Source organism: Syzygium oleosum, unplaced genomic scaffold (assembly GCF_021117445.2).
Source record: "Syzygium oleosum isolate NSW1041296 unplaced genomic scaffold, Sole_v2.1 Sole_v2.11, whole genome shotgun sequence".
Lineage (NCBI taxonomy): Eukaryota > Viridiplantae > Streptophyta > Magnoliopsida > Myrtales > Myrtaceae > Syzygium > Syzygium oleosum.
The window spans coordinates 5,102,713-5,120,761 of record NW_026607495.1 but is presented as its reverse complement, the minus strand read 5'-3'; the positions used below and the strand labels follow the sequence as shown (position 1 = coordinate 5,120,761).

Below are 18,049 nucleotides of genomic sequence, written 5' to 3'. Positions count from 1 at the left end.
TCACAGAATTGCTTAGAATACCTGTGGCCACCCACTTTTAGTGAAATTTAAATTTTTTTAGGTGCCCAAAAAAAATCAAAAAATCAAAAATTTCAAAACTTCATAGAATAGTTTAGAATACATGTGGCCACCCACTTTGAGTGAAATTTAAATTTTTTAAGGTGCCCAAAAAAATTCAAAAACTCAAAAATTTCAAAACTTTACTGAATGGCTTAGAATACTGTGGCCACCCACTTTGAGTGAAATTTTAATTTTTGGAGGTGAAAAAAAAGCAAAAAATCAAAAATTTCAAAACTTCACAGAATGACTTAGAATACATGTGGCCATCCACTTTGAGTGAAATTTAAATTTTTTTAGGTGAAAAAAAACATAAAAAATTAAAAATTTCAAAACTTCACAGAATGACTTACAATACCTCTAGTCACCCACTTTGAGTAAAATTTAATTTTTTTTAGATGCCCAAATGGTATTTTTTATTTATTTTTTTTATTTTTTTTGGTTCCTAAAGAAAATTAAATTTCACTCAAAGTGGATGGCCACATGTATTCTAAGCCACTCTGTGGAGTTTTGAAAATTTTTCCTTTTTGCTTATTTTTATTTTTTTTTGACACCTAAAAAAAATTAAATTTCACTCAAAGTAGGTGGCCATAGGTATTCTAAGCAATTATGTGAAGTTTTTTATTTTTTATTTTTTTCGGCACCTAAAAAAATTTAAATTTCGCTTAAAGTGGATGGCCACAGGTATTCTAAGCCATTTTGTGAAGTTTTGAAATTTTTTCTTTTTTTCTTTTTATTTTTATTTTTTTCGGCACCTAAAAAAATAAAATTTCACTCAAAGTGGGTGGCCACAGGTATTTTAAGTCATTCTGTAAAGTTTTGAAATTTTTACTTTTTTGCTTATTTTTATTTTTGTTGGCATATAAAAAAATTTAAATTTCACTCGAGTGGGTGGCCACATGTATTTTAAGCTATTCTGTGAAGTTTTGAAATGTTTTATTTTTTTTATTTTTTTCGGCACCTAAAAAAATTTAAATTTCACTCAAAGTGGATGGCCACAAGTATTATAAGCCATTCTTTGAAGTTTTGAAATTTTTTATTTTTTGCTCTTTTTTTATTTTTTTCGGCACCTAAAAAAAATAAAATTTTGCTCAAATTGGGTGGCCACAAGTATTCTAAGATATTCTGTGAAGTTTTTAAATTTTAGAATTTTTTATTTTTTTTTTGCAACTAAAAAAATTAAATTTTGCTCAAAGTGGGTGGCCATAGGTTTTCTAAGCCATTTTGCGAATTTTTTTATTTTTTATTTTATTTTTAATTTTTTTTTTCGGTACCTAAAAAAATTTAAATTTCACTGAAAGTGGGTAGCCACAGATTCTAAACCATTCTGTTAAGTTTTTAAATTTTTGATTTTTTGCTTTTTTTTCTCACCTCAAAGATCGTGACTTCCATATGAATATGTGTGTTGAAGAAAATGAATTCCTCAGAAATGGTTCTCACTTTTGTTCCAGAAATGAAAAATCAACTTTTTTTTGGTTCTCATTTCTGGTTTCAGAATCAGTTTTGGAAGCAAACTTGTCCCGGAAATAGAAAAATGAAATTGCGTTACTAAACGGGTTTCTGGTCCAAAACTGATTCTGGGAACAAAAAACCAGTTCTGGACAGAACCAGAATGGTTTTCATGCAGCACCTTATTCTTATGTGGGCACAATAGGATGTCTGGTTTGGAGTGGAGATCTGATAGATATTCAAGAGTTCTCTATGTCGGGTGAAGATCTATTTCTTTGCTTACCAGATGCCAAAGCAGGTGATTCGTCACAAAAAGATTGTAATTAGATGTTTGAGTTGGCATGGCATGTCTAGCATTTTCTTCTAATGATCTTTTTATTATTGTTTCAGGGGGACCAAAGATTACAAGGGAACTCATGCTTTATGTCAGTGTCGTGTTTGGCATCATATCAATAGGTGCAGCAGCTGTTTGTCTCGGCAAATGGAAATACAACCAAAATGGTAAGAATGTTCCAAATGATGCATTTATGAACTTTCTAGTGCTTCGAACTATTTGGCAAATCCAATGTTGACTTAATCATGACCTATCCAATTCTTCTTATGTTGGGGTTTGTCAAGTATCATGTCAATCATTTCTCAGAATTTCAACAGAAACTTGTCTATTTATAATTTCCCTAGTCCAGTATTTGCAATGCTCTGTGTTCTGCATTAAAAACAATCACGTTATGATAAGAGTTCAGAGAAGAATATGGAGAAGTATGTAAACCTATTTACTCTGCCATACTATGTGACCGCAGTAACTTATTTCGGATTCCTCTCAACACCCAGGAAATTTTAACAGATCAGCGGGGTTACTTTATGTAGATTCAAATTAGGAACCTAGTGACCAGGTCCAAGTAAATGCATGAAAAGAGCAACTGAAGCAAGACGACACCTCCAAAATGCAAATATTTGATTTTGATGACATTGTAGGTGCTACAAACAACTTCAGCGTCACAAACAAACTGGGACAAGGGGCCTTCGGACCTGTCTATAAGGTCAGTTTGATGTAGCTAGCAAGGATCACCTAGAGGGGGGTGAATAGGTGATCTTAAACAATTTTTGATAATTTATGCGGAAACAAAATAAATCACAGTAGAGTCTGAATAAAATTCAGATTCAAGACAGATTATAAAGACGGTGCTCTTGATGTGCAGAATGTAAAGCAAGAGATAAGAGATAGAGAATCTGCACACAAGTTTATAGTGGTTCGGCTTATAGCAAGCCTACGTCCACTCTCCTACGCTTACAGCCTACCGGCTGGATTTCACTACGTAATCAAGAGGAATTACAACTTCTGAGTGTTAACACTCTTGTGTATGATAGGACTCTCTATCTCATACAATCACTCTTACAAAGTGTCCCTCAAGATCTTAATGTTTTGCTCAGAACGACAAGAGAAATGATTGGAGTATGCTCAGACTTTGGACTTGTTGATTCTTGATTCTGTGTTCCTTCTGCTGCTCGTTGACCTACTTAAATACTCCTCTACTTCCAAACTAGCCGTTGGATAGCTTTCAGAGGATCATCTTCCAATCTTCACCTTGGACAGATTTGTATAGAAAGGATTGAGTAACCGTTGGATGACAGATTCTGAATCCCGCTGATTCTGGTCGCTCATACAATCAGAATCTTGGTTTCCATAAGTAGAGCTTTGTCCGTTGTAATGCATTCTTGTCGTGATGTTTGATTGTCAATCAATTTGATTTAGATTGAGACAATCAGAACATTCCTTCTGTGAAATCCATGCCAGATCACTAGCTGTTGTGATACGTTCTGAATTCTGCGTCTGAAGAAATTCTGCGTCTGCATCTGAAGAACTTCTGCGTCTGCGTCTGAAGAATTTCTGCGTCTGATTAATTTCTTCGTCTGCATCTGCATCTGAATAACTTCTGCTTCTGCATCTGCATCTGAATAACTTCTGCGTCTGAATATCAGAACCTAGATTATGTGGGTCTTAAAAAACATACTTGACAGTCTGAATAACTTTCTTCTGAACTTCCAGAATATACAGACCTGGAATAAATTAGCTCAGAATAAGTATCATATTTACAATAACATAGAAGGTTTTGTCAACTTCAAAATCAATAGGAGTTTTCCTCAACAATCTCCCCCTTTTTGATGGTGACAAAACTTCTTGCATTTTGAATTATTTTGAAAATGAATAAACATATTAAGCTCATTAAACACAGATTGAAAGAGCAAACTCTGTTGATATCTGTGTCTTTCTTTCCTTTTGAATATAACCTGCAAATCTGCACATAATTTCTCCCCCTTTTTGTCATCAACAAAAAGAATAATAATAGACAGAATAATGCACTGAGATTAAGTAATCAACCAGTCTAACAAAAAGTATGAGATATATTACAGACCAATTGAAAAGAAATGGAGAAAAAAGTTGAAAAACAGGCTATTTTTTAGGAGTACGAATCAATTGAAAATTTTCCAATATTGAGACAGCCTCCTCAATCTTCGAACTGCATTGACTGATGGCCTTATCCATGTTGGATGAGCACATAGTAATGGCTTCCTCTAATGCTGCTTTATCTGCTGCTGTCTGAAGTTGTTGAGCCTTGGTGTTTTCCTCAACAATATTCTGTAGATTCTGCATATGTTGTTCTAGAGCAGCTTGCTTGTCTTTAATCTCAAGCAGAATAAAAAGGATGTTCTGATTTTCGGATGGCTGACTTTGGACATTAGCTTCCTCAGACTGATTGTACCCTGTGGCTGATTCTGGAATCTCCCCCTGAACAGGTGATGGATCTTCAGAAATATGTTCTACATGAATTGATTCTGAAACCTTGGGATCTGGTTTAGGAACATGTTCTGAGCCTCCTGTTTCAAAGTGTTCAGCTTCTGCTTCATCATTTTCATCTTGCAGAAGAATTTTACGCTTTTTGCTGTACACTTTTATTGGGGTAGGAGAATCAGGCTGCTTGCTGGCTGAACCTGTTCTTTTCCTTTGCTCCTTTGCTTTCTGAACTTTCTTGCCAACAGATTTTGCCTCTGACTTTTCAGCCTCTTTTCCTTTTACTCTTTCCCTTATATCTTCAAATTTCTTCATTTTGGAGAGCATTCGTTCTCCAACAAACATACGAGGAAGCATAGTTTCTTGCAACTCACCAGGAATAGGTAGATTGAGAAACATGAAGATTCGAGAGATTAAAGCTCCATATGGCAAATGACCCTTATTCTTCTGTAATGCTCTGTACATATGGAATATGATGAGGTGAGGGAGAGAAAAGGATTGACCTGTCAAGATAGCCCAAATGAGCTTGATCTCTGATTTTGATAGGTCAGTTTTTGAGGCATCCTTTGGCTTCAAACAATTTATTATGATCTTATGCAAGATCACGGATCGTCTGGATAAGTCAGAATAGGAGAGATGTCGCTTTGATTCGTGAGCAAAATTCGGATTTTCAGAAGCTACCTGAGAAGCCTCTTCAAGATTTACTGCCAATGGAGTAAAAGTGGAGTGTGTGGCTCCAATTATCCTTGCCAACTCATGCGCCTTTAAATCAACCTTCTTGTCACCAACAGTAAACTGTATCCAATTTGGTGACAGAATTGAAAGATTGGAATAGAAGTAGGCAGTTAATTCAGCATAAGTATTGGCAGATTGAAGGCAAAATTCATAAATCCCTAACTTCTCAAACAGGTGCTATACAGAAATGCCAGCCTTCTCCAGGTATTCAAAATCCACAATTCGATTGTTCATTACTCCTCTAGCAAGTAACAACTTGTAGTACATTTGATGCGCAGTGCTTCTGAACAAGCCTCCTGTTTCAGGCAAACCAGATGCTATTCCCACCTTTATCTCAAAAGTCTCAAAAAATCGTGCATCATCATCAGGAACAACAAATTTTGAAGCACTAGTAGATTTAGGGCTTACATGAACCGATTTCTTTTCAGAAGGAGTTGAAGCTTCTCCAACTTTTTCTTTGCCCTTTCGTGAGGAAGTCTCTTGTGGGGTAGAACGGGTTGGAACTTGTCCAGATTTAGTGCAGTAGTCAGAATAGATTTGCACAAGGTGAGTTTCAGAGCGAAGATTGTTGTCTTTCAGACAAGCACGAAGAGCCGACTCAGAGGCATTGAACCTTTTCAACCTTTGATAATGTTCCCACACATGTTTAATGCTTCTGAACCGAAAATCAGTTTTACCAGACGATTTTGGAGGAGACGATCGCTGAGGTGTTGACGCTTAAGAAGGGTCTGCAGGATGATCGGATTCTGAGTCTGAAACTTCTAAATATTCCGGCGGTGCGGTAGATTTTGAGTCTTGATTAAGAATACGAGAAGATCTTCTATGGACCACCATCTTGACCGGCATTATGATCACCTTTGGAGACGAAAGTTTCGATCTTTGGATGAAGAAGAGGAGAGTCTCTGAATATCGGAAGGGTTTTGGGAGAGAAAGATCGTACTGATAGGGTTTTGAAAAGAGAAGGACGGGTTTAAAAAAGAGGTGGATAATTTTTGGAAGGAAAAGTTACTTTTAGAAAATAAAAAGATATCCCAAGCAAGTAGGAGGAAAATATACTCTTTGAAGCTTAACCAAACAGGATGATATCATAACAATATATTAAGCACAATTTATCAGATAAATTAGAATACATACCTGATTTGCTTCCAAAAGTAACGATTATAAAAATATCCTGCCAAACATGCCAAAAATATACCCGCCAAAATTTGAATAAGGAACGTACCTTTCTTTGTGAGTCTGAAAAATGTTCAGACTGAGAATACTTGAGTCTGAAAAATTCCTGTCTATCAAACACTTCAAGAAAATGGATAAATGATGCACATTTTGTCTCTTATGAATTCAAATGAGGATTTATCAAGAGGTTTTGTAAATATATCAGCTAATTGATTCTTAGAATCAATAAATTGAATATTTACATCACCATTTTGAACATGATCTCGAATAAAGTGATGCTTGATTTCAATATGCTTAGCTCGAGAATGAAGAATTGGGTTCTTTGTCAACTTGATTGCACTTGTGTTGTCACATTTGATTGCAACACTTGATTCTTCAATATCAAAGTCTTGTAATTGCTGCTTCATCCACAGAATCTGTGCACAGCAACTTCCCAATGCTACATATTCTGTTTCTGCTGTAGAAAGTGCAACTGTGTTCTGCTTCTTTGAGTACCAGGATACCAACATATTCCCAAGCAGTTGACATGTACCTGAAGTACTTTTCCTGTCCACTTTACATCCAACTAAATCAGCATCAGAATATCCAGTAAGAGTAAAATCTGAATCTTTGGAATACCAAAGACCTAACATTGGATATGTTCCAATGTATTTGATTATTCTCTTTACTGCAGAAAAATGAGATTCTCTTGGGTCTTATTGAAATCTCGCACACATACAGACACTAAAAAGAATGTCAGGTCGAGATGCAGTTAGATACAATAATGAACCTATCATGCTTCTATATACCTTCTGATCAACCTTTTTACCATTTTCATCTTTGTCCAGTTTGGATGAATGAGACATGGGAATGTCTGTCTTCTTGCAATTCTGTAATCCAAACTTCTTGATAATCTCCTTTGCATACTTCTCTTGGCAAATGAATGTACCATCTTTGGTTTGTTTCACTTGAAGGCCAAGAAAGAATGATAATTCTCCCATCATACTCATCTCGAACTCGTTCTGCATATTCTTTGAGAATTCCTTGCATAGCAGTTCGTTAGAGGATCCAAAGATTATATCATCAACATAAATTTGAACAAGTAGGAAATCCTTACTCTTTTTCTTAACAAATAAAGTTGTATCAACCTTACCTTTGGTAAAACCATTTTGCAGAAGGAAGTTACTTAACCTTTCGTACCAAGCTCTGGGTGCTTGTTTCAGACCGTAAAGAGCCTTCTTGAGTCTGTAAACATAATCAGTCTTTCTAGGTTCTTCGAAACCAGGTGGTTGTTCCACATATACTTCTTCTTTGATATATCCATTCAGAAAAGCACTTTTCACGTCCATCTGAAACAATTTAAAGTTATGGAAACAAGCATAAGCTAATAGTAGCCGAATGGCTTCTAACCTTGCAACCGGTGCATATGTTTCATCATAATCTATGCCTTCTTCTTGAGAATAGCCTTTTGCAATCAGTCTTGCTTTGTTTCTTGTAACTTTCCCTTTGTCATCCAGTTTATTTCTGAATACCCATTTTGTTCCAATGACTGGATAATTTTTGGGTCTTGCCACAAGCTCCCAAACTTTATTGATTCTGAACTGAAGTTCCTCCTGCATAGCATTGATCCAGCTTTCATCTGTTAAAACTTCACCAACTTCTTTTGGTTCTATCTCTGATATTAACGCCAAGTTGCTGATGTTCTCTTTGTGTTTGGATCTTGTCTTGATGCCATCTTCAATTTCTCCAATGATGAGGTTCTTCGGATGACTGGATTTATGTTTCCAGTTTTTGTCAAATCTTTCCTTCTGAAAATCTGCAGACTCTGAACTTTCTGGTTGAGTCTATATTGTATCTTCTTTTCCTTCTTTTCCTTCTGATACTGATTGTTGATGATCTTCTAATAATTCTTGAATGTTGGGAGAAGGTTCAGATTCATCTCTGTGAGTCTGAATGTTTTCTTCAAACCTTACATTCATAGATTCTTCAACAGTCTGAGAGTTCTTGTTGAAGACTCTGTATGCTTTACTTGAAGTAGAATATCCAAGGAAAAATCCTTCATCTGCTTTCTCATCAAACTTACCAGTGCGATCATTTGGATTTTTCAGAATATAGCATTTACAACCAAATACACGAAAATATGAAATGTTGGGCTTTCTACCTTTGTAAAGCTCATAGGGAGTTTTCTCAAGAATGGGTCTGAGAAAAGCTCTGTTAATGATATAACATGCTGTAAAAACTAGATCTGCCCAGAAAAGAAACGGAATTTTGCTTTCAATCAACAGAGTTCTTGCCATTTCTTGCAAAGAACGATTTTTCCTCTCCACAACACCATTTTGTTCTGGTGTATAAGGAGTAGAAAAATTGTGTTGAAAGCCATTTTCCTCACAAAAATCTGAAAAACTTTGATTTTCAAATTGTCCCCCATGATCAGTTTTAATGCTGGAAATGGAATAGCCCTTTTCATTCTGAACTCTTTTTGCAAATTTTGAAAAATATGAAAATGCTTCATTTTTATGAGCAAGGAAGAACACCCAAGTAAATCTTGTGAAGTCATCAACAATGACTAAACAATATTTCTTACCACCAATACTCTGTGTTCTTGTTGGTCCAAATAGATCCATATGAAGAAGCTGCAGGGCACGATCAGTGGAAACATGATGAATAGACTTGAAAGAACTTCTTACTTGTTTTCCTAGAGTGCAGGCATTGCATAACTCTGTTTTCTTGTATTTCAAATCTGGTAGACCTCGAACCAGTTTCTTGTTTGAGATCTTTGAGATTTGTTTCATACTGATATGCCCCAATCTTCTATGCCATAGATCTTCATCCTCTTTGATTGAGATCAAGCAATGAGTGGAGTTTGGATTGACATCTAGAATATAGATATTGCCATGTCTTCTTCCTGTAAATGTTTGAGAAGAATTTTTGCTTGTCCCTGAGCATGTATCTTCTTGAAAGTTGATTCTGAAACCTGTATCACATAGTTGGCTTATGCTTATCAGATTGTAGTTGAGTCCTTTCACCAAAGAAACATCATTGATTGTAAGTCCTCCAATTTCAACTGTTCCTTTGCCAACGATTTTTCCTTTGGTATTTCCTCCAAAGGAAACTTTTTCACCATTCAGATTGTGAAGATCAACGAATATACTTGGATTTCCTGTCATATGTCTAGAGCATCCACTATCTAGGTACCACTTCCTTTTTCTCTTTGTGGTAACCTGCAAAAATCACAACATCTCAAGTTTTCTTTGGTACCCAAATTTGTTTGGGTCCTTGAGTATTAGTATAAGCTGTCTTAACAAAATCTCTTCTAACAGGCCTCCAGACCTTAGGGCATTCATTCTCAAAATGTTGTGGATCTCCACATTTTGAGCACCTGAGTGCACTTCGGCCAACAGGTTTTACAAAATTCCTTTTGAAGTGGTTTTATAAGCTTGTCGAGGAGGTCTTTGTTTTAATCTCTCCTTGACCTTTGGAAAATCAATCAAGCTATCACTTTCCTTCACAAATCCGAGACCAGATTTGTTGTAGTAAGGAATTTGGATAGAAAGGATATGCTTCAAGGTTTCTGAACCCTTTGAAAACTTGGAAGTAATTTCTGAAACTTGCTTTTTCGAAACCACATTTTCTTTGGAAAGAAAATCTCGACTTTCCTTGACTTGATGAAATTCTTTTTGAAGGAAATCGATTTTTTCTTTTTGTGAAACATCCTGTTGCCTCAGTGATGAATTTTCCTTTTTCAAAGAAGAGATGCATTTAAGAGCAGTCTTGAATTCAAAGCATAATTCATCAATGTAATTTGATACTTCAATAGGCATGTCAGAATGTTTTACCTCAATCTCCACTTTGGGATCAGAATCTGAATCTGAGTCTGAGTCTGACTTAGCCATTAGACAGAAATTTGAGATATCTTCATCACTGTCTTCACACTCTGTGTCACTCCAGGTTTCTGCTTTTAAGGCCTTCTTTGCTTTCTCAAACTTGGTCTTCTTTTTCAGAAGTGGACAATTTGGCTTGATATGTCCACGTTTCTTACAGTGAAAGCATATAACATCCTTCGATCTCTCGGTTTCATCGAAAGACTTCTTCTTCTCAAAAGGCTTCTTACCTCTGAGGTTTCTTCCTTTGATCTTCATTTTCTTATACTTCTTTATAAAGAGAGCTAGTTCTTCATCATCAACGTCTTCATCTTCAGAATCTGCATCAGAATCAATGTTAGTCTTCAAAGCAATTGATTTATTACCTTTGGATTCAATCTCCTCATTCCGTTTCTCAGTCTCATATGATTGAAGAGTTCCAATTAACTCATTCACTGATAGAGGCTTGATCCTTTGTGTCTCTCGAAGAGATGTTTTGATATTATCTCACTGATTTGTCAGTCCTCTCAACAGTTTGTTGACTTTCATTGCATCTGGAACTGGTTGTCCTTGATAAGCAAGACCGTTTACTATATCAGTAAACCTGTCATACAAATCAGCAATTGATTCTCCAGGCTTCATTTTGAAGGATTCATATTGACCAAGCAAAAGATTGATTTGAGTTTCCTTGGCTCGATCTGTTCCTTCATAAGTGACAAGGAGAGTATCCCAGATTTCCTTAGCTGATTCACAAGCAGCAATTTTTTTATATTCAATAGGAGATAAAGCACAATAGAGAGAATAAATTGCTTTGGAATCTAAGGTTTCTCTTTTGGATATCTCAGTTTGAGATAATGGAGGATCTGTTGCTATGCTTGCTTCTGCCTTTTCTTTTAAATCAGAAGATCTTGGATTGACTTCTCTGATGATGACATCCCATTGCATGTGATCAATTGACTTTATGAATGCCTTCATCTTATTCTTCCAGACACTATATTCCTTGCCATCGAAATATGGTGGTCTGTTGTTGCTCTGTCCTTCAATGAGCCCTGGAGCACCATAGCTAGCCATATAGATCGTTAGCTCAGAAGTAAGACACTTCAATAAATAAGCTACCTGCTCTGATACCAATTGATGTAGCTAGCAAGGATCACCTAGAGGGGGGTGAATAGGTGATCTTAAACAATTTTTGATAATTTATGCGGAAACAAAATAAATCACAGTAGAGTCTGAATAAAATTCAGATTCAAGACAGATTATAAAGACGGTACTCTTGATGTGCAGAATGTAAAGCAAGAGATAAGAGATAAGAGATAGAGAATCTGCACACAAGTTTATAGTGGTTCGGCTTATAGCAAGCCTACGTCCACTCTCCCACGCTTACAGCCTACCGGCTGGATTTCACTATGTAATCAAGAGGAATTACAACTTCTGAGTGTTAACACTCTTGTGTATGATAGGACTCTCTATCTCACACAATCACTCTTACAAAGTGTCCCTCAAGATCTTAATGTTTTGCTCAGAACGACAAGAGAAATGATTGGAGTATGCTCAGACTTTGGACTTGTTGATTCTTGATTCTGTGTTCCTTCTGCTGCTCGTTGACCTCCTTAAATACTCCTCTACTTCCAAACTAGCCGTTGGACAGCTTTCAGAGGATCATCTTCCAATCTTCACCTTGGACAGATTTGTATAGAAAGGATTGAGTAGCCGTTGGATGACAGATTTTGAATCCTGCTGATTCTGGTCGCCCATACAATCAGAATCTTGGTTTCCATAAGTAGAGCTTTGTCCGTTGTAATGCATTCTTATCGTGATGTTTGATTGTCAATCAATTTGATTTAGATTGAGACAATCGGAACATTCCTTCTGTGAAATCCATGCCAGATCACTAGCTATTGTGATATGTTCTGAATTCTGCGTCTAAAGAAATTCTGCGTCTGCATTTGAAGAACTTCTGCGTCTGCGTCTGAAGAATTTCTGCGTCTGATTAATTTTTTCGTCTGCATCTGCATCTGAATAACTTCTGCTTCTGCATCTGCATCTTAATAACTTCTGCGTCTGAATATCAGAACCTAGATTATGTGGGTCTTAAAAAACATACTTGACAGTCTGAATAACTTTCTTCTGAACTTCCAGAATATACAGACCTGGAATAAATTAGCTCAGAATAAGTATCATATTTACAATAACATAGAAGGTTTTGTCAATTTCAAAATCAATAGGAGTTTTCCTCAACACAGTTTACTCCAAAACATCCCTTACATGCTAATCTGCCTACCTAATGAAAGGAATGATCCTATCTAGACTTTGGAAAATACAGGGAAAGCTGACAGATGGGAAAGAGGTGGCTGTGAAAAGGCTTTCTAGCAGTTCGAGCCAAGGAATGGAGGAATTCGAGAATGAGATAAGTCTAATATCGAAGCTTCAACACCGAAATCTCATACGGCTCATTGGATGCTGCGTTGAACAAGAAGAGAAAATATTAGTTTACGAATACTTGCCAAACAAAAGCTTGGACACCTTTCTCTTTGGTTGGTTTCCACTCTCTGAAAGGAACCCCTTATATACTTGTTTATTTCACCTTCTTTTCCTTCATATAAAGAAGTGTAGGGCATGGTGAGACTTAGACCAAGTCTAGAGAAACAAGTTATGTTTCTATAATACATCTTACCAGTATTGTATCATTTCTAAAAGATATTTTCTATGGTGTCTTTGGTTAGATTGGAAAAGGAAGGCCGAACTCAGCTGGGACAAACGCTTCCGCATCACCCAGGAGGTTGCTAGAGGACTTCTCTATCTCCACAGGGATTCATGCCTACGGGTTATCCACCGAGACTTGAAAGTCAGCAACATCCTCCTCGATGAGAAGTTAAATCCAAAAATTTCTGATTTTGGCCTTGCACGGATGTTTCAAGGCACACAGGATTTGGCTAACACTCACAGGGTTGTGGGAACACTGTAAGCACTTGAATTACAAGATTTATTGATCCACCCATAAAATTTTCATAATTCAGACAAGAACAGTAGAAAAATTTGTCAACTTTCATCAGCTTGCGTATCTCTACTTTATGTCATTTAATGAGAGGTATGATATGCCTTTTTCGGTAAAACTCATTAATTATTTTCATCATGCATTTTATGGAAGTGGCTATATATCTCCAGAGTATGCAATGGGTGGGATATTTTCAGAGAAATCTGATGTCTATAGCTTTGGAGTACTTGTACTAGAAATTGTCAGTGGCAAGAAGAATACAAGCTGGTCTTACGATGGAGAAGATCCCAATCTTCTATCATATGTAAGTGACAATATATAGTGAATTTAATTGTTATTCTTGGGTCGGACTAAGACCACATTTGCGTTTAAAATCTATATTACAGTCTTCCTTACACCTTGCTAATTGATCTATTTAAATGTTGACAATTTAAGGACTACACCTTACTGTTTCTCAATCTTGGCTCTTGAAGGCATATTAGTATATTTCCCAAAATTTCATCTGCGCAATATAATCATGATCTAGAGGATGTGTTATAACAAGTTCCCCATACTTTCTAGTTCATTTGGAAAAAGCATGATTATTGCAGGCGTGGCAACTGTGGCTTGAGGGAAGAGATTTTGATTTGTTGGATGAAACAATTGCGGATTCTTCTTCTCCATCAGAAGTAATGAAGTGCATTCAGATTGGGCTTCTGTGTGTCCAGGATCATGCGGTGGACAGACCAAACATGTCGACTATAGCTCTGATGCTGACCGGTGAAATGAAGCTTCTGCAACCAAAAGAGCCGACATTTACCTTCCAAAAGTTATTTGATCATAAGATTCAGTCGGGCTACAAAAGTAGTTGGTCCAAGAACATAATCACTAATTCTTTTGTTGAAGGAAGGTGATCAACTTTGCAGATTCATTGCTCTGTTGAATGTTCTGTTTTAACTTTAGGACAATTTCAGGTTGTAGGATGTGCACGGATAGATCATCATGTTAATGTTGGTGTGCGTTCATTTTATTTTTTGTCAAATGTACAGTGTCGCATTTGTTTTTTGGAATTTTATTGTTGAAATGAAGTCAGTATCCAACTTTATGGCGTTCGGTGTTTTTGTTTGTAGTAATATCAGAAGTTCCAAACTCTACCACAAGAATAAATCATCTTCAAAAGCCAAACTACCATAAGTGGATCTACTTTAGGTTCCCTCAATGACAGTAAAAACCCCAAGCAAATGCAATATGAAAATCAGCTCATCTTGAAGCATTCCATTCCAATGCATAATCTGTACATCATGCATTGTTTACAGCAAAACCGGTAATTTTTCTTGAATGACCACCACAACATCAGAGCAAGCAGGGTATGGAGTTGAGTTGACGCAGCGTTCCGCGAATAATTCAAGCAAAACCTTGCTTAGAGAGAAAAATCTCGAAATTCAATATTGATGAGAAGAATGTTCTGTCTTCAAAACAACCCTAAACACCCTTTTGTAGGGGTTAAACCTAATTACAATAGGAAACTTAATCATAATAGGAAAGTTACCTAATCTAAATTGGAAACCTAATCATAATAGGAAAGTTACCTAATCTGAATTGGAAACCTAATCATAATAGGAAAGTTACCTAATCTAAATTGGAAAGCGTAAAACATCAAAATTAGAAAACTGCCTTTTTAAATTAACTCATAAAAAATATTCGATGTCGTCGATCGGGTCCACCGGTTTTAGTCACATCACTGTTTCGCCTTCAGTTTGGACTTCTGCCTGTCCAATCGGTCCAGAAACGCACCACTAATAGATTCCGCATCATTCTCCTCCACTTGAAAAGAACTCGTCCTCGAGTTAAAATCAGGATCTGGATATAACGGCTCTGTGGACTCATGAAACGGTGACAAATCAGCAACATTAAAAGTGTTGGATATGCCCATGCTATGTGGAAGGTCTATAACAAAAGCATTATCGTTGATTTTCTTGCTGACAGCGTAAGGTCCATACTTCTTTGGCTGTAATTTACTATAAGATCCAGCTGGTAATCGCTCTTTACGAAGAAAAATTATGACTTGATCACCTACCGCAAACACCTGCTTCCGCCGGTGCTTAACTGCTGCAGCTTTATACTTTTGATTAGCTTCCTCCAGCTTCTGTTTGACTTCACGATGCACCTCCACAATCTGTTTAGCCATATGATCCGCTGTTACACTTTTATCCGCTTGCTTAGGCAACTGTACCAAATCCAGAGTATGCTGAGGCGCCTTTGTATAAACAACAGAAAAAGGCGACCTGCCAATAGAACTATGAACCGCATTATTATAAGCAAACTCTGCTTGTGATAAAGCAACATCCCATTGCTTTAGCGTATCTCCACAAATGCTTCGAATCAAGTTTCCCAGAGTTCTATTAACCACCTCTGTTTGCCCATCAGTCCGCGGGTGAGCTGTGCTACTGAAATTCAAAGATGAATCAAACAGTTTCCATAAAGTCCGCCAAAAATGCCCTAGAAATTTACTATCCCTATCTGAGGTAATAGACTTGGGCACACCATGCAAACGAACCACTTCCTTAAAGAATAATCTGGCCACACTTACTGCATCAGAAGTTTTCCTACAAGGAATGAAGTGCGCCATCTTGGAAAATCTGTCAACCACAACGAAAACAGAATACACGCCTCTTTGTGTCCGTGGTAAACCAAGCACAAAATCCATGAATAGATCTTCCCATATATTGTTAGGAACAGGTAAAGGCATATACAGACCTGTATTCTTAGATTGACCCTTAGCAGTCTGGCAAACATAACACTTTTGTACGTACCTACTGACATCTCTACGCAACTGGGGCCAGTAAAATCGCTCCCGGACTGCAGCAACAGTTTTATCACGACCTAGATGTGCAGCTAATCCACCATCATGTAAATCGCGACTTACCTTCTCTCGTAATGATGTTCGAGGAAGGCAAAGCTGGTTGCTACACATCAAATAGCCATCCTGCACATAAAATTCTTGTACAGGTTGACCAGCAGCACATGACTCCCAAATTTTTCCAAAGTCATCATCATCTGCATAACAGTCTTTCAACTGCTCAACCCTAAGATGTCTTGGCTTAATGTAATCAACAAGCCAGCTCTCCTACTCAATGCATCTGCTACGATATTATGCACACCTGACTTGTGCTGTAATCTGAAAGGAAATTTTTACAAGAATTGACACTATCGCGCATGCATATCTTTGCTAATCCTCTTCTAACTATTCAGATACTTCAAAACTTCATGATTAGAATAAAGGACGAATTCTTTCCCAATCAGATAATGCTCCCAGGTTTTCAAAGCCCTTACGACAGAATAGAATTCTTTATCATAAGTGCTCCACTTCTGCCTTACGTCACTGAGCTTCTCACTAAAATAGCAAACTGGTCTGCACTCTTGAGATAAAACAGCTCCTATACCCACTCCACTAGCATCACAGTCCACTTCAAACAGTTTATCAAAATCAGGTAAAGCAAGAACAGGTGCAGTACATAACTTCTCCTTCAAAATAGCAAAACTATTCTCAGCTTCCTCTCCCCATAGAAATTTGCCTTTCTTCATACATTCAGTAATTGGGGCTATGATAGTACTGAAATTCTTAATAAATCGCCGATAGAAAGTAGCTAACCCATGAAAACTCATAACGTCAGAAACTGTTTTAGGAGTCGGCCACTCTCTGATTGCTCTTACCTTCGCCTCATCTACCTCTATTCCTTCAGCAGTAATAATAAACCCCAAGAATAACAGCTTATTAGTTAAAAAACTGCACTTCTTAAGATTAATATACAGACTTATTAATGTAAGGCTCAACACCTCCCTTAAATGCATCGATGATCCTCCTCGGTCTTACTATAAATCAGGATATCATCAAAATAAACTACAACAAATTTGCCAATAAAAGATTTCAGAACCTGATTCATAAGCCTCATGAAAGTGCTTGGAGCATTGGAAAGTCCAAAAGGCATCACCAACCATTCGTACAACCCCTCCTTTGTTTTGAAAGCTGTCTTCCACTCATCTCCGAGCCGAATCCGAATCTGATGGTATCCATTCTTCAAATCCAGCTTCGAAAACCACTTAGCACCGTGTAACTCACGGTTATTTTATTAATAGCCCTGCTATCTACACACATCCGCCAACTCCCATCTTTCTTAGGAGTCAACAAGGCCGGAACAGCACATGGGCTCATGCTATTCTGAATGTGTCCCTTTCGCAACAACTCCTCCACCTTCTCTTTTAGAATCTCGCTCTCTTTTGGACTCATCCTGTAGTGCGGTAAATTTGGTAGACTAGCACCAGGAATTAAGTCTATATGGTGCTGAATATCGCGCATAGGCGGCAACTTATCTAGAATCTCTTCAGGCATCAGTTCGCTAAATTCCTTCATTAAAGGTTTAATTGATTCGGGCTGCTCCTCCACTTGTAATTCAGCCTCAGTCTCAATTGCTTGTTTCACGACCAGCACGTGAATCTGTCGGGTCTCCTTAACCTCAGCTTCAAATTTCCTCGTAAGGGTAAGGAAATTATTTTCAGCAGCTTGTTTTCCTTTGTTCTTCAGTGGCAGCAACGTATACTTCACTCCATCCTTCACGAGGTTATACTGATTGCTTCTTCCCGAATGCTGAGCATCTACGTCAAATTGCCACGGTCTCCCAAATAACACATGACATACATCCATGTCTACTACATCACAATACAGCTCATCATGATATTTACCGATGGAGAATGGAATTTTACATGGCTCAGTTATCCGAATGCTTTCCGCTTCAGATTTAATCCATCATAACGTATAGGGATTAGGATGCTTCTCCACGGGTATCCCCAGCTTCTTCACTGCCTCCTTCCCAATGATATTCTCCATACTTCCACTATCAATAACCACAGCAAAGATCTTTCCCAGAATGGTGCACCTGGTTCGGAATAACTGATGGCGCTGCGAATCATCTTCTTGTTTTGGGGCCAACATCATTCTACGCACCACACAGTTTACTTGCTCCTCTTCTTCATCTT

At 37.3% G+C, this 18,049-nt stretch overlaps 1 protein-coding gene across 1 annotated transcript; it reads left to right on the top strand.

The window, feature by feature from the left end:
- The first annotated feature begins 2,376 nt into the window (after nt 1-2,376).
- On the top strand, nt 2,377-13,951 carry LOC115673813 (G-type lectin S-receptor-like serine/threonine-protein kinase At1g61370). The gene is made up of 5 exons (XM_030596071.2): nt 2,377-2,543; nt 12,365-12,575; nt 12,765-13,002; nt 13,190-13,340; nt 13,627-13,951. The coding sequence occupies exons 1-5, from the start codon at nt 2,448-2,450 to the stop codon at nt 13,927-13,929; spliced, it is 999 nt and encodes a 332-aa protein (XP_030451931.1). The 5' UTR covers nt 2,377-2,447; the 3' UTR covers nt 13,930-13,951.
- Nucleotides 13,952-18,049: the final 4,098 nt, after the last annotated feature.

Bases quoted from the DNA above. Each gene is read 5' to 3' on its own strand.
- LOC115673813 (XM_030596071.2), top strand. From the start codon at position 2,448: ATGCAAATATTTGATTTTGATGACATTGTAGGTGCTACAAACAACTTC. The intron at 13,003-13,189 runs GTAAGCACTTGA...ATTTTATGGAAG, and splicing joins CACAGGGTTGTGGGAACACT to TGGCTATATATCTCCAGAGT. The intron at 13,341-13,626 runs GTAAGTGACAAT...TGATTATTGCAG, and splicing joins ATCCCAATCTTCTATCATAT to GCGTGGCAACTGTGGCTTGA.